The sequence below is a fragment of the Rhinolophus hipposideros genome (assembly GCF_964194185.1).
Source record: "Rhinolophus hipposideros genome assembly, contig: HAP1_SCAFFOLD_95, whole genome shotgun sequence".
Lineage (NCBI taxonomy): Eukaryota > Metazoa > Chordata > Mammalia > Chiroptera > Rhinolophidae > Rhinolophus > Rhinolophus hipposideros.
Window position 1 is genome coordinate 104,341 of NW_027669123.1, and position 27,983 is coordinate 132,323.

The 27,983-nt window shown below is 38.3% G+C and overlaps 2 protein-coding genes across 2 annotated transcripts in view; both read right to left on the bottom strand.

Annotated features, from left to right (window-relative positions):
- The window catches only part of LOC308495676 (ankyrin repeat domain-containing protein 26-like), a 96,584-nt gene extending 86,233 nt beyond the window's left edge, over window positions 1–10,351 (bottom strand). The window contains exons 1-4 of the mRNA XM_081080646.1: window positions 8,637–10,351; window positions 6,801–6,977; window positions 6,098–6,131; window positions 3,494–3,566 (exon numbers count right to left, since the gene is read on the bottom strand). Of these exons, the coding sequence (XP_080936772.1) occupies window positions 3,494–3,566; window positions 6,098–6,131; window positions 6,801–6,977; window positions 8,637–8,664 (312 nt within the window). The 5' untranslated portion in view covers window positions 8,665–10,351. The remainder of the gene's footprint in view (window positions 1–3,493; window positions 3,567–6,097; window positions 6,132–6,800; window positions 6,978–8,636) is intronic.
- Window positions 9,002–27,983, bottom strand: part of LOC308495677 (uncharacterized protein) — a 45,566-nt gene continuing 26,584 nt past the window's right edge. Inside the window, exon 9 of the mRNA XM_081080647.1 lies at window positions 9,002–11,220. Within this exon, the coding sequence (XP_080936773.1) occupies window positions 11,053–11,220 (168 nt within the window). The 3' untranslated portion in view covers window positions 9,002–11,052. The remainder of the gene's footprint in view (window positions 11,221–27,983) is intronic.

Below are 27,983 nucleotides of genomic sequence, written 5' to 3' on the forward strand. Positions count from 1 at the left end.
TGAAAAAAGAAGAGAGAAAGAAACATTTCTCTAATGAAAGAACAGGATAAAACTCTAGAAAAAGAGGTAAACCAAACGGAGACAAGCAATATACCAGATACAGAGTTCAAAATATTGGTTATAGGGATGCTAGATGAAATTAGGGGAAGAATAGACAAAGTAAGTAAAACTTCAACGGAGAGACAGCAAACATAAAAAGGACATAGAAATCGTTTTAAAAAAGTCTGAAATGAAAAATACAATATCTGAAATGAATAATTTATAGATGGAATCAGCACCACATTTGGTGAAGCAGAGGTTCAATAGTGATTTGGTAGACAAGGTAGCACAAACACCCAATCAGAACAGAAAAAAAATGAATATAAATAAAAAAAAAATAAAACAGAAAGTGCTTTAAGGGATGTCTGGGACAATATCAGGTGTAACAACATCCGTAAGGCTATCTAAAGGAGAAGAGAGAGAGAGAGCAGGAATTGAAAACCTATTGGAATACACAATGATGGAAACCTTTCCTAACCTGGAGAAGGAGATAGACACACAAGCGTAGGAAACACAAAGAGTTCCAAACAAAATGAACCCAAACAGGTCCACACCAAAACATATCATAATTAAAATTCCAAAGGGTTAGGACATGGAGAGAATATTAAAACCATCAAGAGAAAAGTAGTTAGTCACGTACAATGGAGATCTCATAAGACTGTCAGGTGATCTCTCAAGAGAAAATTTGCAGGTCAGAAGAGATTGGCAAGAAATATTGAAAGTGATGAAAAGCAATAATCTACAACCAAGATTACTATTACTGCATCCGGCCAGGCTCTCATTTCGAATCAAAGGAGAGGTAAAGACTTGCCAGAGAAAAAGATGATGGCATCAGCACCAACAAACCAGTATCAAGAAATGTGAAACGAGGACTTGAAAAAAGAAGTAGAAGTAGAAAGAGGAAGTGGAGGAGGAGGAGGAGGAGGAGGAGGAGGAGGAGGAGGAGGAGCAGAAGAAATATGAATAATAAAATGGCAATAATTACATACGTATAAAAATTACTTTAAATGTAAATAGGTTAAATGTTTCAGTCAAGACATAAGGTGGCAGAATGGATAGGACTACAAGAGCCATATATATGACATCAAACTCAAAAATTTTTGCACAGTAATAGAAACCATCAACAAAATGAAAACACGACCAGATGAATGGGAGAAGATATCCAAAACACATAAGGAACTCATAAAACGTAACACCAAAAGACAATGCAATTACAAAATGAGAAGAGTACTTGAATAGACTTTTCTCCAAAGAGGTCACACAGATAGCCAAGAGACATACGAAAACATGCTCAGTGCCACTAATCATCAGAGCGATGCAAATTAAAAGCACAATGAGCTACCACCTCACACCTGTCAGAATGGCCGTCATCAATAAATCAACAAACAACCAATGTTGATGAGGATGTGAAGGGAAGCCCCGTGCACTGTTGGTGGGACTGCAAATCTGACCAGACACAATGGAAAACAATATGGAAGCTCCTCAAAAATTTGAAAACAGAACTACCAGGTGGCATAGCAATCCCACTTCTGGGTTTTTCTCCGCAGAAATCCCAAACACTGATTTGAAACATGTATGCATCTGTATGGTTCTATTTACATAATTTACAATACTCCAGATAAAGAAATAACTGAAGTATCCATCGTAGTGGATAAAGAAGAAGTGGTACATATACACAACAACATACTACTTGGCTGTAAACAAAGAACAAAATCTTACCATTTGCGACAATGTGCGTGGACCTAGAGGGTATTATTCGAAGTGAAAAAAGTCAGATAGAGAAAGGCAAACACCACATGATTTCACCTATTGGTGATATGTAAAAAAAAATAAATGAACATAGAAAAAAGAAACAAACTCATAGGTGCAGAGAACTAACTGATCGTTGCTCAGAGGGAAGAGTATCGGGGAACAAACTGAAAAGGTTAAAGGGTTAAGAAGTACAAATTGGCAGTTATAAAATAGTCATGTAGATGTCAAGTACAGCACAAAGATATAGTAAATAACACTGTAATAACTAAGTATGGTGTCAGGTATACCACACTAATCAGGGTACCACTTTACACATTATAGAAATGCCTAACCACTATGCTGTACACCTGAGGCTGACATCATTGAATGTCAACTGTAACAGAAATGAAAAATTTTACATTTAAACTAAAAACTTTCTGAAATTTGATATTTTATTATGTAGTTTTTAAGAATCACTGCTTTTCACCAGAGTAAAGAAAGGATCCTGTCTTTTGCAGACACGGCTCCTTTCTTTACTTTGGTCAATGCATCATGGTCAATGGGCATAAAATCTCACGGACATGTTTTTATAGGGAGCAGCTAAGAGCATCATCAGCTTTGGAGCCAAGTGGATTTTGCATCAAACCCTCAAACTTCTCCCTGGCTACTGCAAGACATGCTGCCTAGATTGCCTTGGACTCCATTTCCTTATCTCTGAACATGAGGATTCCCTTTCTTGACAAGGCTATTCTGAGGATTAAATCAGATCATGCTTGTTACAGAATAGGTACAGAACAAGTGTTGATTTGACTATGGAGTATTTCAGCATATCAGTTAAATGAAAATCTGTGTCGCTCTTGCTTATACGGACGCAGGGGCCCACACATCAAAAACCATGTAATCAAACACGCCATTAAAACACTAAACTTGAAAAAAAAACAGAACCTCTGCTTTTCAAATTGGTTATTATTTTATACAAAACATATACTCTTCAATTAGATAAAGACATTTAAAATATTCACAATGCAATGATGTAGAACACAGTGGAATCCCTTTGTAATATGGGTTTTGAGATAGACAACATGAATTCTAAACTTTCAAAACTTCTACTATTATTTTAAGTCTAAATGATGAACCTGGTATACCGGAAACTAATATAAAATAATATGGAATGTCCACGGGATGTAAGTGAAAAAATAATGGAGAAAACACTCCCTCCTAACAAGTATACCCTACCAACATACAAAGCGTAAAAAAATAAAACTATATGTCATATGCTATATAGTTTTAAAACTGAAAGGTATCAGGAAGAATTCATGACTGTTACAATGAGTACCTGATCCATTAAAGATTTCATTTCGGGATGAGTATGATAAAAGTCAGGCTGGTATAACGTAAAAGTCACATTAAGAATCCTTACCTTTAACCAAATTGCATATCTCCGTCACTGTGGGAAAACTCCCTATAGAATTTTACTATCACTATACATTTCCCAGACCCTTCTTTTTTCAGCTCCCAACTTCGATACTTACTAAAGTTAAAAGAACAACAACAAAACAACGAAGCATCAAATGGTCATATGTTATAAAATGGTTCACCTTGACCAATTTTCCATAACAAACATAAAACAATGATAGGTGGAGCACTACTAAATTTTACAACTCGGCGCTACACAAAACTATATTAAGAGCACAACAGTTAATTTCACACAGGAGCCTTTTACCTTGGTACCAACATCGAAGAGTCCATCGTCTGACGTAGACCATGAATCATCACTGCCAGGTTTCCAGGAAAGACTTCCGGGGAAAGATACACAACAGACACAAGTGAGTTCATTTCTTTACAAAGGCAGCAACAACAACAACAAAAAGAGTACAATTCAGCTATCTGCATATGAAATGAAGTTTCTTGATATGATTAAAATTTAGATGATGTTCTAGAAAAGCTATCAGTTATCTATTGCTGCCTCCACCACTCCCAACTCGTGCAATATTTAATGAAGAGACACTCTAAGTTTCCATAACAAAGAATGACAGCAAACATGTTGGCAACACCTGAGAGTACCTTGTTTTCACCAAAAGTCCTGAAGGCTGAATTGAAAACGCAATTAATAGCTGATAATAGGAACCTGAACTGGGACAAAAGCAATGACCTAAATCAAGGTAGAACGATACACTGAGCCTTCTCCACGGTCTGTCCCTGGTTCAAAGATTAATCTGTGTGGGTCAAAAACGGCAGTCTTGCTTCTTTAACATAGAAAGCAGTTACTAAACTTACCCCATTCCTTGTTTTCACTCAAAAACACTACAGTGAGGTCCCTGAAATGCATGAAATGTTTGCAACTTACATGTACAAAAGTCAAAGAACAAATATGTACGTTGTTAGCCTCCCCACTCCCAGATCACTTGTCCGCAAAGCTTCCTGGCAATCTCCAACCTTGAAAACTTCAGCCTACGAAGGCATAGACTCCTGAAACAAGGTTGGGCTCAAATGACCCACAGTAGGAGTTCTCTATTTCCCTGTTCCTGGAAAACAAGCTAAATGGAGCCTCAGTCATCCACTCCCAACACAGGCATGTTACCACCTATCCAACTCCATTACTGGTTTCACAATCAGTCCTCCCTCTGCCCAACCCTCCATCTCCATGGGAAGGACATCAGCGCGTTGGGCAAAGAGGTAGAGGTGACGAGACACCTGCCGTGGGCCATAGATCTATGTAGTTCAGCAATCTCCAGTGCCTTTGGACTCAAGGGGACCCCCTCTGTAATTTCGGGTGCAGGTGGATGATACCACATTCCTACTTGCTATAAAGAGAATGTTTCCAGAGGCTCAAAGGTTTAATATGTTTTCATACAAACCTTAAATTTTGCTGGTTCCTCCAATTCAACAAACAAAACAGCAGCAACCTGTTCAGGCAGGACGCCCTTGAGCCCCTTATTTTAATCTGCTTTTTTAGACAACTACCAACATCCTGTGTCCTTCCTTCCTGTAATTTCTCTTTACCTTGTCATACCCTCCCATTCTGATCTCTTTTCCCTCATCTGATCTCTATCTAATCTCTGCTCTAAGAGCCTTATTCCTATCCCAACCTGTGTTGTTCCTCTTGAAATGTAGATTCCCCTGCTAATTCCATTCTTAGCCTCTTCCATTGCATTCACTAGAGCTTTCCATAATTAAAACACTCACCCAAAGGATGATAAAGAAGGAAGTGTACTGGGCTTAGAAACCTATACTAATCTCATTTCATCACTCACTGTACTCAAAGAAGTCACTTCAATCTCTTACAGTTCAAACTCCTCATGTGATCAACCACTTGACCAAAACATTAATGGCAGCATGAAGTACTAGGGGGTGTTTTGAATAATTAATTGATAACATTTATTCAACACCTGGAATTCTATGTACTTTTGATTCTGTCAAGAAAAATGGAGAATACTTAGCTGGCAGAAGTGGAAAAAAATAACACAACAACAGCAACAAAACTACCCCGAGTAAAGCAGAGAAAAAGGTAAAATATCAAGAAAAGTCATGGAAGAAGGAAGAAAGACTCTGGAAAAAGAGAAAAAACTTCCTAGAACAAGGTAAAGGTATTAGCCAGAAGGAAAACACAGTCTGAGGAGTCAGTAAGTAGAGAAGTCAATTAGAAATATCCTCTCAATTTGTGCTGAATTAGCACAACAGTCTATACATAGATGATCTTCACTTACAGAACAACAATTCGTCCCAAGAAGGGTACATCGCATTATACCTGAAAACATTTATCTGATTAGGTCTTGCTTATGTACAACCTGTGGTTCTGTGGCCACAGCGAACTGACATATGCCCTCAACACTGATGGTGAAAACAAGGTTCTCGTGACTGCTGCAATTGTCAAGTACATTAAGACAAAAGCTTGGGCTAACTGGGCTTGATAGGAAACTTCTAAATCAGCATTAAGGCATCACTAAACGGGACTCTCTGAGGCCACCTGACGTGCACCTGAATCTTGAATCCAGACCTGTCCAGGCACTTCTCAGTACAGGCTGAGGGACAAGAGAACGGACTTGGGAAGCCAAGCAGGCTGAAGGTCACATCACGGGTCAGCCACTTGGTAACTATGGAACCAAGTGTCAATTAATCCACCTCCTGGAACCACACTCCTCTAATGAATAAAAACGGCCGAACAGCACAGCTACTTTGCAAATCTACTGTGCCGACGACCTGGGATAACCAATGTTAGGCACATAGTATAGGGTCTAGCCCAGAGCAGAACACTCATTAAAGCTTACTGGCTTCTCTCCGCAGTCTCTTAGTTAACATGCAATTTTAGAAATCCATAAAATCCTACCTGCTTGCAGGGTCGCATTGAGAACACTCATCCACTGTTAAAAGAAAAAAAATTCAAATACATTGTAAATACACAATAGAAAAACACAGAACTTTGAAAGCGTCAGATTCAAGTGATGTAAAAATATTTGTTTGGGAACACCCCTGAAGACTATAGTAGAGTGAATGTTACTGATACAACTGGTGGGCAATTAATACATGAAGAACTTTTACTTCCTCTGCTGTATATCTGTGTGTGTGTGTGTGTGTATATTTATATTTATATATTTATATACATACACATATACACAGATATATATATATATATATATATATATATATATATATATATACAGATATATACATATGTACCTATATATGTGTGCATGTATGCATATATACTCCCCAGGGTACGTGAAATACTAGTCTAAATGGATTCACCCTTTCTCCTTATTCCCTTTCTTATTTCCTTATGTTACTCTGATTGAGGAAGAATGCCAATGTCTTGCTAAAACTTATTCCATTTGGCTGTGAGTTGCGTAAACATAAAGCAGATTTTGCTACAAAATGACTATAGGAAATTCATAACTACGATCAACCTACACAGAGGTGGGCTAGGGTTGAACTCTTTCTGTTTTTTTTATTTCCTTCTTTGCTTTCTCTGTTTTCTTGTAGCTGTGATTCACACAATTCATGGAGGGAAGAATTATGTAAGAGGAACACACCTACAACCTGCGTCTTTCGTTTGTCTATTACGGGCATCTGTCCAAACTCTGTGGGTGCTGACAGAGGTCTCATTGAGTGTGTGGCAAATGGCCTTTTATCACCAAATTTCGAATCCCCGGATATTTGACAAGTTCCATGATTGAAAGTCAAAGAAGTAGAATCCCAGCTGGAAAAATCTGAAAATAAAATTTTCGTTTATGAGGAGGTAAAAATAACACAAAGTTGACCATATTGTAAAACTTCCTTCTTCAGAGAAGCAGTCCCACGTCCTCCTTTCTCCCAAACACTCTACTCCTTCAGAGCTCATTTTATTTTAGGTGTCCTATACTTGCCATTCACGTAAGTTAAGTTGAATTAACTATTGTCACTCAGCAATTTCTGTTATATAATGTGGTTCCAATTAAAGCTTTTCTTCTTATTACTTAACATGGTGCTGTGTGTGACATTTTTTGTCATTATCAAAAGTTATGTCTAACCGCTTATCTTAATTTTAAATATGTGTGACAAACATGGATTTAAAAAACTTTCATTGAATGGTACAATTCCAAATAAGAAACTACTTATTACAAGAAAATGGTCTTTTCTAAATGCCCCAATATCTTCAGAATTCATTTTTAAGCCTTAGATAAACAGATATTCACATGACAAATTACAGTCCTGGGCGACCTTATTGTTTACAAGGAAAAATGGGATCAAACGAGGTCCCCATGAGCTCCAAAGAGTACAGGGTACCATGAGACAGAAAATGAATATATAACAAAACTATTTTCCTTTTGTTTTTTAAACAATATTCTCAGCTTATAACTTTTTAAGACAAGTGAAAGAAAAACACAATTGTAGAAGTGAAGCTTTAAATCCTCTTTTATCACTTCACATCCAGGAAGCCCGTAAATCATTTAAAACGGTGGTTTCCAATGTCATGCGAGAATCCGTGAAGTCCCAAGGTCTGTCAGTCGAGGGGCCCGAAAAGGTCAAAGCTATTTTCACAGAAAGACTGAATGTCATTTGCCATTTTCACTCTCATTCTCTTCTAAGTGTACAGTAGAGCTTTCCACAGCCGTGATATCACAGCTCTGATGGTGACATCATAGCTCTATGGTTACTGGGTCGTAGCTCCAATGGCTCACGGAATGCATGACTGTGTGTGCTCCTATTTTAAATTGTTCAGTTTTTATTTCTAATATTGTAACTATCTATGGAGACTACCGACTTAAAAATATTCTTTGGAATTCTCAATAATTTTTAATAGCATAAAAGCATCCCAAGGCACAAAAGCTTCAGAATTGTTATTTTCAAAGATTGTGTCTACCAAATATTCATTACCATTAATTACTTCTCCCATTTTTAATAATCGAAGACACCATAGGCGCACGTACACACATAGCCAGTGTCTGCTCAGCAGAACATCTGGTTTTAAGACCATCAGTGTTACAACACTAAGAGGAAGTAAAGTTAAAAAGAATTGTCATGGTAGCAACTGGAGATTACTTGGGTAAATGTTAAAATTCAAATGACCATTTGAAATCGCTGGAAAAATCTTCCAGTGTGATCATTGGTAACCCGTATTAAGTACAGGGATTCCAAACTGGGACATTTAGGGTATCGAACAAACGGAGAACTATCTTAGTGAAGTCACCGTTTTAAAATCTCATTTTCTTATTCCTGTGAATACCTTTTCATCAAACACCGATACTAACAATGACATCACGTTATTTATGTCAAATCCTTCCATTAAATTTGTAACAAAAAAAAGGAATGAGGAAGAGAAGACTGCAAGCATGTCACATGTCCTTGCGTACTCCTTCCCAAAATTAAATTGGTATTACAAAGTGTACCTGGTCTGAAGGGTTGCACATCGTCCATTCCTATAGGTTTGTACGGAACAGGATCTTCCACTTCAATGCTCGGCTGAAGGGGTTAGGAAACAAGATGATTAGTAACTAATGGACACTTCATGCAATCTCTAGTTAACAATTCAGGATAACAATATTAATGTTATAATCTCCAAGAAAAGGACTTTTTGAAAAATATGTATTTAAGCAAATATTAGTTTGGTACAAATGATACTGCAGTTTGTGCAATTTTTTTTAAACGTTGTAAACCGCAATTACTCTTGCACCAAACTAATACCTTGAAAAGTGTATTTCCTATAACTTGAAATATTTCTAATGATACATTCTTTTTGTTTGTTTGTTTTTTTAGTGTTAAAACAAGATACTTGCTTGACATGGTAAGAAACCTTGGTGTATGTCCTGTTGAGTGTAAACAGAACATTTTAGAACCTACTTCATCTAGGTCAACAAGAGCTTGGAAAAACCAAACTCTTATTTGATAAAAATTTTGATAGGAAAAATGATTAAATAGAATGACAAAGTTGTAAGAAAAGCTTTTTGTTAAATTATATTTAAATAAACAATAGGAAAAACATTATATATAGTTATGCAACTTTTCAAAAAAGTTTAATAAATTCTAATCAGGAAAAGATAAGAACATTTATTTACTAACCATCTCAAATATACCGGGCATCTGCCATGCACAGTTTATTTCTTTTCCACACAAACAACAAATATAAAAATGGTTTGATGCTGGTTAGCCCTCTTCCTGCTTCCTGACCATTCCAAGACACTAGAATAAAATGATGAACCCACACGATCCATTGCTGTCCCTGCCCAGCAGGTTTCGCTCCTAGACCTTCAAATGACTGGCTCCTTCTCATGCTTCACGTGGCAGTATCCCACACAGACATTTACTTCAGGTCAAAACACTGAGCTCGCACCAACAGAGCCTCAAGTACCGAAACACTACACATCAACAGGGTATCGCCTATCACAGTCTCCTGAAGTTTAGCATCCCCCAGATTAGAAATCCACATGCCCCTTCTAACTTTTCCACTCTATTCTTGACACTACTGCCATTTGATTGTCCTTCAGGTTTACAAAAAGTGTCCCCACCATTTGGTAAGTCACTACCGCCCACTGTGATCATTGATTTTACATTTCTATAGCTCCCTTTACACTTCGCAAAGTGTTTTCACATTTGTTACCACATTAGTTCATTTCACACCCTGAAAGGTAGGCATAAGTACCTTTATGATGAATGAGGTCACTGACATCCAACAGATTAAAAAGAAGTTTCCCCCAGATCCCACAGCTAGTAAGTGACCTATCCAGGGTTCTAGTGTGTTCTTATCTTCAAACACAGTGTCTACACCAGTAGGCTGCAGTTGCCTATATCAGAAGATCACACTCCTCCTCTCTCTTTTCACAGCTGTCATCTCACATTGGCTCATCATTACTTTGTACTTCTATTACTACAAGCATGGTTGCCATCAAGATACTCAATGCATGCTATTTTAACTGAACAGGGCAGTTGTTGTGTATTAAAGCAGCACTCGGCCGATTGTTGTTAGTATGATCCTACATAGTATTACTATTAACAATGCTCTTCCTTCCCTGGAAAAGTTCCTTGCAGATCTATTGGAGAATACAAATACAATAATACTTGCATGTATCAGGCATTATCTTTTCAAGTTCCAAGGTATAAAAAACCCTAAATTCCAAATTCTTTCTTTCTGAATCTCATTAGGACATTTACACAACCATAAAAACCACAGAATCATGCATTTGGACATACTTCAAGCTGGAATAATGCTTTAGCTTTTAGGTGAACTTAACTTCAGAACCCAACTGATTCCTTATGACTTGGAAGCCTTCTTGTTTTATACTATTCTACACCGACCGCCTTAAGTGAACCTTGCAAGTTAGCAGAATTGTACTACGCTGTCTCATTATATTAAGCACATATGTATTTTATTAATTATAGGCTAAACCATAAGAAAATAATTTAGGTGGGGAAATGCAGAGGTGAGAAAGTATAGTCAAAGCATACCTTTTACGTTTTAACATCACTGAATGGTGATATTTAAAATAATAATGATAAAAAATGACAGTACTTCAGAATCCCAACATGATTTCACAGCTCCTTTTCCGAATCTTAATGCTGATATTTTAACTATAAAATGTAGTCACAGAACATTAATATGAACATATATCACTACGAATTTTAAATACACATTCAAAAATATTTCCATAAAAGTAATAGCAGAAAAGAATTTCGGGGGGCCGAAGCATTTGCAAGAAGAAGCAGTTGTTAGTAGTGGGGATACTTTTGCAAAAAAGATAGGAAGAAATGCTTATAAGAAATGAAAATCACAGTTGGATCTACACGTGTTAGATTTGTGTATAGCAGCACTTAAGCTAGAAAGAATTCATAGATAGTCACTAAATTATCACTTGTATTATTTTGGTATGCTCCATCAACACAAGTCAAGATATCAGTTTTTGTTTGCTCTTGTGGAGCACTTTCAATAATATCCACACCATTTTCTCTTTTTCCAGTTGCCGGCTTGGTTGCTTCTTTCTATTAAAAAAAAGAAAAGAAAAACCCAACTTCAGCAAACATCATATTCATTTACTCGTTCACTCGCTCACTCAGTCCTTCTGTCAGTAAGACAACAAACCACTATCGTAGCCATCGAATCATAGGCATAGACCCAGGGGAAGCTGGAAATAGAAATGAAAGATTTTGTACTATATTCTAGTAGGGGTCGATATATTACAATTCGTGAAAACAATCAGAAAGGAAAGTACCACTCTCCAGTTCTACACCTCAGATGAAGAAATTAGAGTACAGGCACAAAAGAAACAACAATCAGTTGTACCAGATGCTGCAAAAATAGGGCTGCATCTTGAAAGACATACGAGGTACTGAGGGAAACCATGAAGGAGAGTCCAGAAAGGGCAGCGGGCGCAAAAGCCTGCGTATAAAATAACATATTGTAGGTGAGGGCAGAAGAAGAATGGGGTTAGCCTGGAACTCTGAGAATGGGATGGAGAGACAACTGCAGAATCAGAACCAAATCAAAGAAGGCACATGTCATGCTAGCAGATGAATTCTACACTCACGTCATGGGGAGTCACTCAGGAAGCAGAGGTGTTGCATCATCACAATTCTAGTTTACAACAGCCACTCGGGCTGCAATTTATGATATTGAGGACTTCCGTTTCTTTCTAGGATCCTATCCATCAGCCTGTCTTGCTTCACAACATAGCGCCTCGCAGGTGCCTACAAACTCACAAACGCAGCTATCCATAGCAGGTCACTTTGTAGCTTCCCCTAGGTGGCTCCCGGTTGGGCACAAGCAGCAGCTGACCTGGGCCTGCCCCACAGCCCCTCCCAAGAGGCCCCAAATCCAACACACCTTGGACCAGCTTCAAGTGACACCAGAACATCACCAAATTAGCTTCACAAATGACACGCCCAAGCCATGGACTGAGCAGACACCGGAGCCCTGCTACAGCCGATCTCACTCTGTGGGGTCAGCCCACACACAAAGGTTCATCTACTGTAGTCACAGCCAGTCGTCCTGAGGGTCAATTCCACACCCAGATGTGCCAACAGCAATAAGGCTCAAGTACAACAGGAGGGCACACACCACCCACACGAGCTTCTGGAGCACCCGGCTCAGGTGACCGGGGAGACTGTACCACTGGGCCCCATGCGACATCTGGTATGTAAGGCAATACTGTCAAGATGAGGAGAATTAGCAATCTACAGAATACAGAGAAACAACAATAAAGATGCAGTGAAAAAAGAAGACAGAAAGAAACATTTCTCTAACGAAAGACCAGGAAAAAACTCTAGAGAAAGAACTAAACACAAGAACTAATGGACACAAGCTATCTACCAGACACAGAGTTCAAAATACTACTTCTAAGGACGCTCAGTGAACTTTGGGGAAAAATAGATAAACGTTGTAACACTTCAACCGAGACAGCAAACATAAAAAATGGACATGGAATCATTAACAAAACTCAACTATGAAAAATACAACATCTGAAATGAGTAATTAATAGATGGAATCGGCACCAGATTTGGTTGAGGCAGACGTTCAAATCAGTGATTTGGAAGACAAGATAGCAGAAAACACACAATCAGAACAGAAGAAAAAGATATGAAAAATGATTATGAGTAAAAAAAAAAGAGAGAGAGAATACTTTAAGGGACTTCTGGGACAAGATAAAGTGTAACAGAACTCGTAGGTCTATCAAAAGGAGAAGAGAGAGACAGAAAGGAATTGAAAACCTATTTGAATAAATAATGACGGAAATCTTCCCTAACGTGTTGAAGGAAACACAAGTGTAGGAAACACAGAGAGTTCCAAACAAAATAAAGCCAAACAGGCCCACACCAAGACATACCAGAATTAAAACGCCAAAAGGTAAAGACACAGAGAGAATATTAAAACCAGCAAGAGAAAAGCAGTTAGTTATATACAAGGGAGCTCGCATAAGACTGTCAGGTGATCTCTCAAAAGTAAATCTGAAGGCCAGAGGAATGGGCAAGAAATATAGAAATGTGATGAAACGCAATAATTTACAACCAAGAGCACTGTATCCGGCAAGGCTCTCATTTAGAATCAAACGAGAGGTAAAGAGCTTGCCAGAGAAAAAGGAGGTGATGCAGTTCAGCCCCAGGAAACCACTATTACAAGAAATGTAAAACCATGACTAGAAAAAAAAGGAGGAGGAGAAGTAGGAGGAGCAGGAGGAAGAGAAGGAGGAGAAGACGGAAAAAGAGCAGGAGGAAGAGCAGGAGGAGGAGAAGAAAAGTGAATAATAAAATGCCAATAACTATGTACCTACAAATAATTACTTTAAATGTAAATAGATTAAATGCTCCAGAAAAGACATAAGGTAGCTGAATGGTTAAGAATGCAAGACCCATATACACGACAATCAAACTACAAAATTCCTGCACAGCAAAGGAAACCAACAACAACATGAAGTCACGAGCGGGTGAATGGAGAAGATATTTGCCAATGATATATTTGATAAAGGGTTGACATCCAAAACATATAAGGAACTCATAAACCTTAACACCAAAAGACAAACAATGCGATTACAAAATGAGAAGAGTACCTGAATACACTTTTCTCCAAAGAGGTCACACAGATAGCCAAGAAACATACGAAAACATGCTCCGTGTCACTAATCATCAGAGCAATGCAAATTAAAAACACAATGAGCTACCACCTCACAACTGTCAGAATGGCCATCATCCATGAATCAACAAGCAACAAGTGTTGTTGAGGATGTGAAGAAAAGAGTCCTTGTGCACTGTTGGTGAGACTGCAAATCCGAGCAGACAATGGAAAACAATATGGAAGTTCCTCAAAAATTTAGAAATAGAAGTACCATGTGGCACAGCAGTCCCTCTTCTGGGTTTTCCTCCACAGAAACACAAAACACTAATTTGAAAAGCAATATGCATTTCTATGGTTGTTGCCGCATTATTTTCAATAGTCCAGATAAGAAAGTAACCAAAGGATCCATCATCTTGGATAAAGAAGAAGTGGGACATATATATAACAAAATACTACTTGTCTGTAATAAACAATAAGTACTTATCGTTTGTGACATGTGTGGGCCTAGAGGGTATTATTCTAAGTGATAAAAGTCAGATAGAGAAAGACAAATACCACCTGATTTCACTTATTGGTGATATGCAAAAAATAAAAAATAAATGAACATAGAAAAGAGAAACAAACTTATAGATGCAGAGAACTAACTGATCGTTGCCCGGTTCGAGAATTGTTGGGGGAATGCTTGAAATGGAAAAAGGATTAAGAAGTACAAAGTGGCAGTTATAAAATAGTCATGAAGATGTCAAGCACAGCACAGAGAATACAGTAAATAACATTGTAATAACTAAGTACGGTGTCAGGGATACCACACTAATCGGGGTACCAGTTTACACATTATATAAATGCCTACCCACTATGCTGTATACTTGAGGCTGACATCATGGAATGTCAACTATAACAGAAATGAAAAATTTTACATTTAAGAAGCGAAACTAAAAACCTTCTGAAATTTGACATTTTAGTATATGGTTTAAGAACCTCTGCTTCTAAAATTAGTTATTATTTTAAGCAAAACATGTACTCTTCAATTAGATGAAGACAGTTAAATATATTCATAATGTAATGATTGAGGACATAGTGGAATCCCTTTGTAATATGGGTTTTGAGATAGAGAACTTGAGTTCTAAATTTTCAAAGTTTCTATTATTTTAGTCTAAATGATGAACCCAGAATACCTGAAACTAATATAAAATAATATTGAATGTCAACTGAATATAACTTAAAAAAAGAAAAAAAAAACATAGAGAAAACACTCACGCCTACCAACTATGTGATACCAAAATACAAAGTGTAATAAAATAAAAACTATATATTACATGCTACATAGTTTTAAAAACTGAAATGTATCAGGAAGATTTCATGACTATTACAATAAGTAAATGAATCCATTACAGATTTCACGTAGGCACGAGTATTATAAAAGACCCACTGATGTAATGTAAAAGTCACATTAAGATTCCTTACCCTTAACCAAACTGCATAGCTCCATCACTGTGGGAAACCTCCCAATAAAATTTAACTATCACTATGTATTTCCCAGCCCCTTCTTTTTTTCAGTCACCATGTTCAATACTTCCTAAAGTTAAGGGGAAAAAAGAAAGAGTGATGTCGTGAAAATGGCAGTGTGAGGTGTGCCTCTTGAAATCTTCCCTGGAATTTACAACAAGTTGAACAACTATCACTCCACAAAGGACTCCCTGCGCAGCAGACCGGCTAGACTAAGGGGCGTACTACTGCAATAGCCTACAGGTGGACAAATTGCTCGAGCGGTGGAGGAGAGAAGGGAGAAGTGCGGAGACGGGGCCATGCAGGCTCAGGACCCAGACCTAGCTTAGTGCTCCGAGCTCCCTGAGTCCCGGAACTAGTACAGCTACAGAAGAGGAAAGAACTCGTGCTACTAGGGCTCCGCTTATGGCCCACAGGGCTGAGAGGACAGCATATAACACAGCTGAACCCAACGTTAATGGCAGAGACCTCAGAGCAAAGACTGAGGGAAGAAGGATGAAAACAGTGGTAAGCCCTCACTGCAGAGTAAAGAATGGAAGACTCAGACACTGAGACTAGCTGCCCCCTCCCAACCCTCCCAGAGCTCGACCCGCCCCCACCTGCCCAGTGCTAGAAGCAGAACAGTAGCAGTGTCAGATCAAAAGAACAGAATATTTGCAGTTCTGAGAACTGTGGTCTGCAGTCAAGGACTCACAGCCCAAGTACTTCCAGCAAAGAGGAGGGAGCTGTGGAAGCAGGACCCGCTGAGGTGGTTGTCACCACCATTGCTCTGGGCCATCTCTCACAACCCACCGGTGCCACCCCTGTCCCCACCTATCTGGGTGGACCCCTGCAGGAATAAACAGAACTGCTGAAATGCAGGGGCTCTGAATCTGGTGCAGGAAGAGCTTTGGAACTTCAGAAGTTCTCCGCATTTCCCCACGGAGGCAGGGCCTTGTGACCCCAGCGAACTGTTCACAGAGGAGACGCCCGCCTTCCAGGGAATCCCACCACTGTGTGAGAAGCCGGAATAGCGCACAGAAAACATAACACTACAGTGTGAGACAGAACAAACGGCTGCAGTCGCACAGAAAATAAAACATTATCCCAAAACCTACTGGAAAGCAAAAGAAAGACCTCTTTCTATCAACCTGTTGCACAACCCACTCCTATAGATGTCTAGGAAGAGAAATAATAAATCATCAATTGCCATGAATAGCCATGGCAACAACACAGCTCAGAAAGAAATTGAAAAGTCTCCAGAAAATAAACTTAAAGATATGGAAATATGTGACTTAAATGACAGAGAATTCAAGATTACAGTTCTGAAAAAACTCAATGAGATGCAAGAAAACACAGACAGGCAGTTTAATGAATTCAGAAACATAATCAAGAACAAAATGAGTATTTTACAAAAGAGACTGAAATTTAAAAAAAGAACCAAATAGAATTTCTGGAGATTAAGAAATCAAAAGAAATGACAAATGAAACAGCCAGTTTAGGTCGTAGAGTTGACCAGATGGAGGAAAGAATCGGTGACATCGAAGCTAGAAATCTGGAAATCACAGGGATGGAAGAAGAAAGAGACTTGAGACTTAAAAGAAATGAAAGAACTCTACAAGAACTTTCTGACTCCATCAGAAAGAGCAATATAAGAATAATGGGCATACCAGAAGGGGAAGAAAGAGAGAAGGGAACAGAGAATATATGCAAACAAGTAGTCGATAAGAACTTCCCAAACTTATGGAAAGAACTGGATCCTTAAATCCAAGAAACAAATGGAACACCTAATTATCTCAACCCCAACAGGCCTTCTCCAAGGCACATTATATTGAAGCTGTCAAAAATCAATGACAAAGAAAGAATCCTCAAGGCAGCCAGGGAAAAGAAGATGGTAACCTACAAAGGAAAGCCCATTAGATTGTCATCAGATTTCTTTAGCAGAAACTCTACGAGGCAGGAGGGAGTGGAACCAAATATTCAAACTATTGAAAGAGAGAAATTATGAGCCAAGAATAATATATCCAGCAAAAACATCTTTTAGATATGAAGGAGAAATAAAGACCTTTCCAGACATACAGAAGCTGAGAGAATTTTCTAATACACGACCTACACTACAAGAAATGCTGAAGGAGGCTATTCGACCACCATCAACAGGGACAATTTGTGGCAACCAAAACATAAAAGTGGGGAGAGTAAAGGTCTGAACCGGAAAATGGGAATGGAGAAAGTAAGCATGCTGAAGAAAATGGAATACTCTAAATATCAAACTTTCTTTTACATAAACTTAATGGTAACCACTCAAAAAAAATCCAGAACTGAAATACATAATGTAATAAAAGAAGAAACAGAGGGAAAAATCATAGAATACCACCACATAGAAATAAGAGACAACAACGAAAAGGCAAAGAAACAATGGAGACACAGTCTTACCAGAAAAGAAAAGATAGAATGATAGGAAATCCTCACATATCAATAATCACCCCAAATGTAAATGGATTGAACTCACCAATAGAAAGGCACAGAGTAGCTGATTGGATCAAAAAACTAAACCCAACCATATGCTGCCTCCAAGAGGCACATCTCAGCTACAAGGACAAACATAGACTCAACGTGAAAGGATGGAAATTGACACTCCAAGCAAATGGTATCCAGAGAAAGTCAGGTGTAACCATACTGATTGATATCAGATGAAACAGACTTCAGGATAAAAAAGGTAACAAGAGACAAAGATGGACATTTCATAGTGATGAAGGGGACTATACAACAAGAAGACATAACAGTCATCAATATTTCTGCCCCCAATCAGGGAGCACCAAGATATACCAAGAAACTACTAACAGAACTAAAGGGAGAAATTGACCAAAACACAATTATACTAGGGGACTTAAATACATCATTGACAGCTATGGATAGATCATTCAAACAAAATAAATAAATAAATAGCAGCCCTAAATGACACATTAGATGAACTAGACATAATTGACATTTATAGAGCACTTCATCCTAAAACATCAGACTAAACATTCTTTTCGAGTGTACATGGAACATTCTCAAAGATAAATCATCTATTGGGACATAAAACTAGCCTCAGCAAATTTAAGAAGACTGAAATCATACCAAACATATTCTCTGATCACAAGGCTTTGAAATTGGATATCAACTGCAAAAAGAAAGCAGGAAAAACCACTAATACATAGAGATTAAACAACATACTTTTAAAGAACGACCTGGTCAAAGAAGAAATAAGAGGATAGATCAAAAGATACACAGAAGAGTGACATCATAGGAATGGCAGCAGCGAAGAGTGACATCATAGGAATGGCAGCAGCGAAGAGTGACATCATAGGAATGGCAGCACTCTTCTATGTATCTTTTGATCTATCCTCTTATTTCTTCTTTGACCAGGTCAATGGACTCTGCTCATCACACAGAAAAGGTAAGAGACTCGTTCGAGGATTACTTGAAGCTGGGCAAATTGGGCGAGCAGGGGAAGACAGAAGGGGGCGGAGTGGCGACCTCAGCCCGCATCTGCGGCTGTGGAGACACAGAGGATCCCAGGACAGAACAGAGACCACAAGAGCCAAGACATAGGCTCTTTCCCTGCATCCCACAGCTGATCTCTCCTGCCAAGAGAGCAGCATATCCAGCATTTGAGGCAGTCACCTCAGCTGAGACCTCCAGCTGGGCCCTAGGTCGGACAAAGGACATGATCAACACACCTGGGCCCCTCCGCCCACTCTCCCAATCCTACCCCTGCCTTTCCAGAGACTCAAGCTGGCCCCTGAGCTGAAGAGCAGTGTCAGTTTACAGAGGAGTCAGAGCACTCAGGATCTGGGAGGACCCGGTTTGCAGCTCTGACTCAGGGAAGAGGCTGGGAAGAGTGTGACGCTACTGGGTTGGGAGAGAGAAGACTCCTCCATCTCCAGCTCTCACCTTTTCTGGCCTGCCTAGGGCAGGGCAATTACAACTGCGGAGGCACTCCCAGGGATCAGCAGTAGGCGGCAGACGCAGCTCTGGGCTTTCATCAACTCAGAAATCTCCTGCCCTCCACACACACATAGGGAAGAAGTACCCTAAGACTCAGGAGACCTGGGCACAGGGCTGGCTGTGTTACTCTCAGTGCGCATATGTGCAGGCAAGAGAGGAAAATGCACTGACTTTGTAAAAACTGACATCCAGAATTTATGGCACCACACATCTAAAACTGCCGTCCCAGGGTCACTCTGGGCACCAGGTGAGCGTCTCTGCCTGCCCAAGACGCAGAGGACTCTTTGGTACAGGAGAGGACAACCTGGAGATTACTTGGTAGGCTTAAGCAAAGACTGACGCTGCTTTTTTTGTTTTGTTTTGTTTGTGTATTTTTGATATTTTTGCCGGTGTTGAGTGTGGGTTATCAGTTGTTTTTACATGGGTGTATTTGTTTTTTCTTTGCTGTTGGTGTTGCTGTTGTGCTGGGTGATTTGCTTTGTTCTGAAATTGCTCTATACCAGGGCCCAGCTCAAGAGGCACAAGATTCAAAACACCCTGAGGCCGACTCCAGACCAAGTTAGAGTATTATCGGGTTTGACCTACAAGTGACACACCCAGAAGGAATTCTCTACAGGCACAAGAGCCCATAGGGGCCAAGCCTCATGTTAGCAGTCAACCCTCACTCAGCAGAACTACCACTGTGGGCAGAGCCAAGATTCACAACTAGGCAGCCTAGGAGTCAATCCCACCTACTGACCAGCCAAAAGCAATTAAAGATCAACTTTAACAGGACAATATACACAAAACGAGAGTCACCTTTGGTGCACACGCAGAGGAGAAGAAGGAAGTCATGCAAGTCAAATATAAAGGACGCATACTACGTAAGATAACCAATAAAAACAAAGACCCATAAGGGACCTACCTAATACATCAAAGCAAACACAGAGAGTCAGCCAGAATGGGGAAACAAAGAAACATGTCCCAAATAAAAGAACAGAAGAAACCTCCAGAATTGGAACCAAATGAAATACAGGTAACCAACCTGTCAGAGACAGAGTTCAGAACACTGATGATAAGAATACTGAAGGGGTTTAGTGACGACATAAAGAAGGATGGAGAAATCATAATGAACAACCAGTTAGAACTAAGGAATACAATAACTGAAATAAAGAACCCATTTGAAGGAATTACAGCAGGCTAGATGAAGCAGAGGATCGAATCAGCGACATGAAGACAAGTCAGCAGAGATCACCCACATGGAACAACAAAAAGAAAAAAGAGTAAAAAACAACGAAAATGGCTTAAGAGTCCTCTGGGATAACATCAAGCGCAACAACATGCGCATCACAGGAATACCAGAAGGTGAAGAAAGGAAGCAAGGGATCGAGAACATATTTGAAGTTATAATGTCTGAAAACTTCCCTAACCTGGTGAAGGAAACCGACGTATAACTCCAGGAAGTGCAGAGAGTTCCAACCAGGATAAACCCAAACAGGCCCACACCAAGACACATTACAGTTAACACGGTAAAGATTAAAGACAAAGACAGAATCCTAAAAGCAGCAAGAGAAAGATAGCAAGTTAAATACAAGGGAACTCCTGTAAGACTATCAAATGACTTTTCTACAGAAACATTGCAGGCCAGGAGGGAGGGGCAGGAGGTACTCAAAATGATGAAAAACAAGGGCCTACAACCTAGATTGCTTTATCCAGCAAGGCTATCATTTAAAATTGAAGGAGAGATAAAGAGCTTCCCAGAAAAGAATAAGCTAAAGGAATTTATTACCACTAAGGCAGCATCGCAGGAAATATTAAAAGGGCTTCTGTAAACAGAAGAAAGATGAAAACAATCTAACGACAAATTTAAAAATGGCAATAACTATGTACCTATCAATAATCACTTTAAATGCAAACGGATTATATGCTCCAATCAAGAGACATAGGGTGGCTGAGTGGATAAGAAAGCAAGACCCTTGTATATGCTGTATACAAGAGACTCACCTCAGATCAAAAGACACACACAGGCTGAAAGTGACGGCTTGGAGTAAGATATTTCATGCAAACAGAAATGAGAAAAAAGCTGGAGTTGCAATACTTATATCTGACAAAATAGACTTTAAACTGAAGAATATATTAAAAGACAAAGATGGGCACTATACATAATAAAGGAATTGGTCCGACAAGAGTACATAACCCTAGTAAACATCTATGCACCCAACATAGGAGCACCTAAATATATAAAACAGATATTTACTGACATAGTGACAGAACTCAACAGTAATATTATCATAGTAGGGGACTTCAACACACCTCTGACAAGGGACAGGTATTCCAGACAGAAAATCAATATGGAAACAATGGCCTTAAATGACACATTGGACCATTTGTATTTAATCAACATTTTCAGAGAATTTCACCCCAAAGCTGCAGAATACACGTTCTTCTCAAGCGCACACGGGACATTTTCCAAGGTACACCACGTGTTAGGCCAGAAAACAAGTCTTGATTAATGTAAGAAAATTGAAATCTTACCAATTGTCTTCTCTGAACACAGCGCTATAAAATCAGAAATCAACTACAGGAAAAAAACTGGAAGACAGACAAATTCATGGAGCCTGAATAACATGTTACTAAATAACGAATGGATCAACAATGAGATCAAGGAAGAAATCAAAACATGTCTCGAGACAAATGAAAATCAAACCATGACAAACCAAATCTATGGGATGCAGCGAAAACAGTCCTAGGAGGGAAATTCACAGCATTGCAGGCCTACCTAAAGAAACAAAAAAAATCACTAATCAACAGTTTATTTTCACACTTAAGGGATCAGGACAAAGAACAGCAAAATAACCGCAAAGGGAGTACAAAGAGGGACATAATAAAGGTCAGAGCGGAAATAAATGAAATAGAAACCAGAAAAACAATAAAAAACATCAATGAATCCAAGAGTTGTTTTTTAGACAAAATAAACAAAGTCAACAAACCTTTAGCCAGACTTATCAAAAAGAGAGAGAGAGAGGACCCAAATTAATAAAATCAGAAATGAAAGAGGAGAAGTGACAACAGACACCACAGAAATACAAAAATATTTAACAAATTACTATCAGCATCTATATGCCAACAAATTAGACAATCTGGAAGAAATGGAAAATTTTCTAGAAGCATACATCCTTCCAAGGCTAACTCAAGAAGAAACGGAAAACCTGAATAGACTGATTACCACCAGGGAAGTTGAATCAGTAATCAACAAGTTCCCAACAAACAAAAGTGCTGGACCAGATGGCTTTACAGGTGAATTTTACAAAACATTCAAAAAAGAATTATCACCTATTCTCCTCAAGCTATTCCAAAAAATTCAGAAGGAGGGAAGGCTCCCAAAACCTTTTTACGAGGCCACTATCATTCTGATCCCCAAATCAGACAAAGACACTACAAAAAACACACAAACAAACAAAAAACTATAGGCCTGTATCTCTAAAGAACATAGATGCAAAAACTCTCAACAAAATATTACTGAACATAATTATGCAATACATTAAAAAAATCATACACTATGATCAAGGGGGATTCATTCCTGGTATGCAAGGGTGGTTCAACATCCGCAAATCAATTAACGTGATACACCACATTAACAAAATAAAAAATAAAAATCATATGATCATATCAATTAGATGCAGAAAAAGCATTGGACAAAATCCAGCAGCCATTTATGATAAAAACTCTTAAGAAAATGGGAATAGAGAGACCATATCTCAACATAATAGAGACCATATATGATAAACCCACAGCTAACATCACACTCAACGGGGAAAAGCTAAAATAGTCCCCTTAAGATCAGGAACAAGGCAAGGTTTCCCACTTTCTCCACTTCTATTCAACATAGTGCTGGAACTTCTAGCCACAGCAATCAGACGAGAAAAATAAATAAAAGGCATCCAAATTGGTAAGGAGGAAGTAAAATTGTTATTATATGCAGATGACATGATACTATATAGAGAGAACCCTAAAGACTCCACCAAAAAACCATTAGAACTGATAAATGTATTTAGTAAAGTAGCAGGATACAAAATTAATATTCAGAAATCAGTTGCATGTGTATATACCAATAATAAAGTATCAGGAGAAATTAAGAAAAGAATCCCATTTACAATTGCTTCAAAGACTATAAAATACCTGGGAATAAATTTAATGAAAGAAGTAAAACATCTATACTCAGAAAATTATAAGACACTGAAGAAAGAAATTAAAGAGGATACAAATAGATGGAAGCACATAATATGCTCAGGGATAAGAAGAATTAATAGAGTGAAAATGTCCATACTGCCTAAGGCAACATACGAATTCAACGCAATTTCTATCATATTACCAAGGATGGTTTTCACAAGAATAGAACGTATAATCCTGAAATTTATATGGAACCATAAAAGATCCTGGTTGGCCTCGGCAATCTTGAGAAATAGGAATAAAGTGGGAGGTATAATGATACCTGACATCAAATTATACTACAAGGCTACAGTAATCAAAACACCACGATACTGGTATAAAAACAGATACATTGATCAATGGAACACAATAGAGAGCCCAGCAATAAATCCATGCCTATATTGTCATTCAATCTATGACAATGGAAGCAAGAATTTATGGTGGGGTAAAGACAGTCTATTCAACAAATGGTGTTGGCGAAACCTGGACAGACACATGCAAAAGAATGAAGCTGGACCACTTCCTTACACGATATACAAGAATAAATTCAAAATGCATTAAAGACATAAGTGTAAGATCTGAAACCATAAAATTTCTAGAAGAAAATATAGGAAGAAACTTTATAGACATTACCTGGAGTAAGATTTTTACTGATACATCCTCTCAGCCAAGAGAAGTAAGAGAAAAAATAATCATGTGGGATCACATCAAACTAAAAAGTTTTTTCACAGCAAAGGAAACCATCAATAAAACAAAAAGGGATCCTACTGAATGGGAAAAGATATTTGCCAATGATATATCTGATAAGGGATTAATATCACAAATCTATAAAAAACTTACTCAACTCAACTCCAAAAAAACAAACAACCCAATTAAAAAATGGGCAGAGGACTTGAGGAGACATTTTTCTAAAAAGGACATACAGAAGGCAAGAAGACATATGAAGAAATGCTCAACCTCACTAACCATCAGAGAAATGCAAATAAAAACCACAATGAGATACCACCTCACCCCAGTCAAAATGGCTATCATCAATAAATCAACAAACAACAAATGCGGGCGGGGATGTGGAGAAAAGGGAACGCTAGTGCACTGTTGGTGGGATTGCAGATTAGTGCAGCCACTATGGAAAACAGTATGGAGGTATCTCAGGAATCTGAAGATAGAACTACCCTATGATCCAGTAATCCCACTCCTAGGCATCTACCCGGAGAAATCCAAAGCTCCAATTCAAAAATCTGTATGCACTCCTATGTTTATTGCAGCACTTTACACAATAGCCAAGATACAGAAACAACCGAAATGCCCATCGGTCGATGACTGGATTAAGAAGCTGTGGTACATTTATACAATGGAGTACTACGCAGCCATAAAGAAAAAAGAAATCTTATCATTTGCAACAACATGGATGGATCTAGAGAACATTATGTTAAGTGAAATAAGTCAGAAAGAGAAAGACAAGTACCATATGATCTCACTTATATGCGGAATCTAAAGAAAAGAATATGTGTATGAACTAATCAGAAACAGTTTTGGGGACACAAAAAACCGAGAGTTGTTAGATGGGCAGGGGGGAGGGGGTTGGGGATGGGGGGAAGGGTGAAGGGATTGGGGGGCGGCTGGTGACCACAGGATGGCCTCAGGGTTTTTTGAGAATTACTTTGGGGAACTTATTCAATAGTGTTTGGGGATTTTGTTGGGTGTCCGATGGACATGTGTCCTGTTTGGGAGACCACCTCAGGGATGCTGTGGATGCCTGGTCATGGCATTGTACACCAGAGACTGGACATTAATGAATGCCAACTATAATTTTATGTGTATAATGTGATGGCTCGGTGTGAGGTCGGGGTGGTGGTGGATGGGGGGAGGGGGGTTCACGGTGTGAGGGATGTAAAAATAAAATAAAATAAAATAAAACTATAAAAAAATAAAAAAAAATAAAACAAAAAGGGATCCTACTGAATGGAGAAGACATTTGCCAATGATATATCTGATAAGGGGTTAATATCCCATATTTATAAAATATCTCAGTCAACTCAACTCCAAAATAACAAACAACCCAATTAAAAAATGTGCAGAGGACATGGAGAGTAATTTTTTTAAAAAGGACATACAGATGGGAAACAGACATATGAAAAAATGCTCAACTTCACTAATCATTAGAGAAATGCAAATAAAAACCGCAATGAGATACAACCTCACCCAAGTCAAAATGGCTTTCATCAACAAATCAACAAACAACAAGTGCTGGCCTGGATGTGGAGAAAAGGGAACGCTTATGCACTGTTGGTGGGATTGCAGATTGGTGCAGCCACTATGGAAAACAGTATGGAGGTATCTCAAAAATCTGAGAATGGAACTACCCTATGACCCAGCAATTCCACTCCTAGGTATCTATCAGGAGAAATCCAAAACTCTAATTCAAAAAAATTTATACACCCCTATCTTTATTGCAGCACTATACACAATAGCCAAAACATGGAAACAACCGAAATGCCCATTGGTAAACGATTGGATTAAGAAACCGTTACAGTTATACAATGGAGTATTTCACAGCCACGAAGAAGAATGAAATCTTACCATGCAACAATATGGATGGACGTAGAGAACATTATATTAAGTGAAATAAGTCAGACAGAGAAAGACAAATACCATATGATCTCATATGGGGAATCTAAAGAAAATAATAAATGAATGAACTAATCAGAAACAGTCTCAAAGACACAGAGGAAAAACTGAGGGTTGCTAGATGAGGGGGTGGGGATAAGGGGGAAAGTCACGGGATCAGAATGAACAGTTGGTAACCACAAGAGTGCCACGGGGATACGAGAGTCAATTTGGGGAATGTAATCAATAATTTCGTAAAGATTTTGTAGGGTATCCAATGGATACTTGTCTCATTAGGGAGACCACCTCAGGGATGATGTAGATGGCTGATCACTGCACTGTACACCTGAAGCTGAATAATGAATGTCAAGTACAATTTACATGTACATATAATACATATACATATTTTATATAAAATGTATATATATACATACTATATATATATATATATCTTATATAAATATATATATTACATATATATTACATATAGTTACAAGAAGCGGAGTACAGCATTAGGAATAGAGACAGTGGAAATGTAATGGCTGTGTGAGATGTCAGAGAGGCAGTGGAGGGGGGAGGGGGTTATGACTGTGTGAGGGATATAAATGATACATGTCTAGCTATTACATTGTTTTGTGCACCGGAAACGAATAAAAGAATGTGAAAAACAGAAAAAAACAGTAAACTGGAAAGGGAACAATGAAAAGCTTCAAAAAAAAATAAAAAAACAAAAACTATCTTACAGAAGGAAAAAAGATACATAGAAACAAAGGAAAATGAAAATACATCCTACCAAAATTTTGGGGATGCAGCGAAAGCAGTTTTAAGAGGGAAATTTATATCATTACAGGCCTATCTCAAGAAATAAGAAAAATCCCAAATAGATAACCTCATCTTTACATCTTATGGAGCTAGAAAAAGAAGAACAAATGAAACTGAATGTCAGCAGCAGAAAGAAAACAATAAAAATCAGAGCAGAACTAAATGAAACAGAGAACAAAAAGAGAATAGAAAAAATTAATGTGACAAAGAGCTGGTTCTTTGAAAAGATTAATACAATTGACAAATCCTTGGTAGACTCAGTAAGATAAAAAAAGACTAATAAAATCAGAAATGAGAAGGGAAGTTATCACGGACGCCACCGAAACACAAAGCATCATCCAGGAATACTATGAGGGACTACATGCCACCAAATTCAATAACCTAGAAGAAATGGACAGGTCCTTGGAAACATATAGCCTTCCTAGGCTGAATCATAAAGAACTGGAAAATCTAAATAGATCGATCACCACTAAGGAAATTGAATCAGTCATCCAAAACCTTCCCAGAAGCAAAAGTCCAGGACCAGATGGCTTCACTAGTGAATTCCACCAAATCTACAAAGAGGATATAATACCTGTCCTACTCAAACTCTTCCAAAAAATTGAAGAAGAGACAATACTCCCTAAATCATTTTATGAGGCCAACATTACCGATACCAAAACCTGGTAAGGATAACACAAAAAAAGAAAACTACAGACTATTATCTCTGATGAATGCCGATGCAAAAATCCTAAGAAAAATGCTAACAAATCGAATGCAACAATATGCTAAAAAGATTATTCATCATGACCAAGCAGATTCATCCCAGGTGCACAAGGATGGCTCAACATTCAGAAATCCATCAATGTGATTCATCCCATAAACAAAATAAAGGACAAAAATCATATGATTATATCAATTGATGCAGAAAAAGCATTTGACAAGATACAACATCCATTTATGATTGGATCACTTAATAAAATAGGTATAGAAGTAAAATACTTGAACATAATAAAGGGCATATATGACAAACCCTCAGCTAATCTCATAATTCATGATGAAAAACTGAAGCCCTTTTCTCTACGTTCAGGAACACCGCAGGGCTGTCCCCTATCACCTCTGCTTT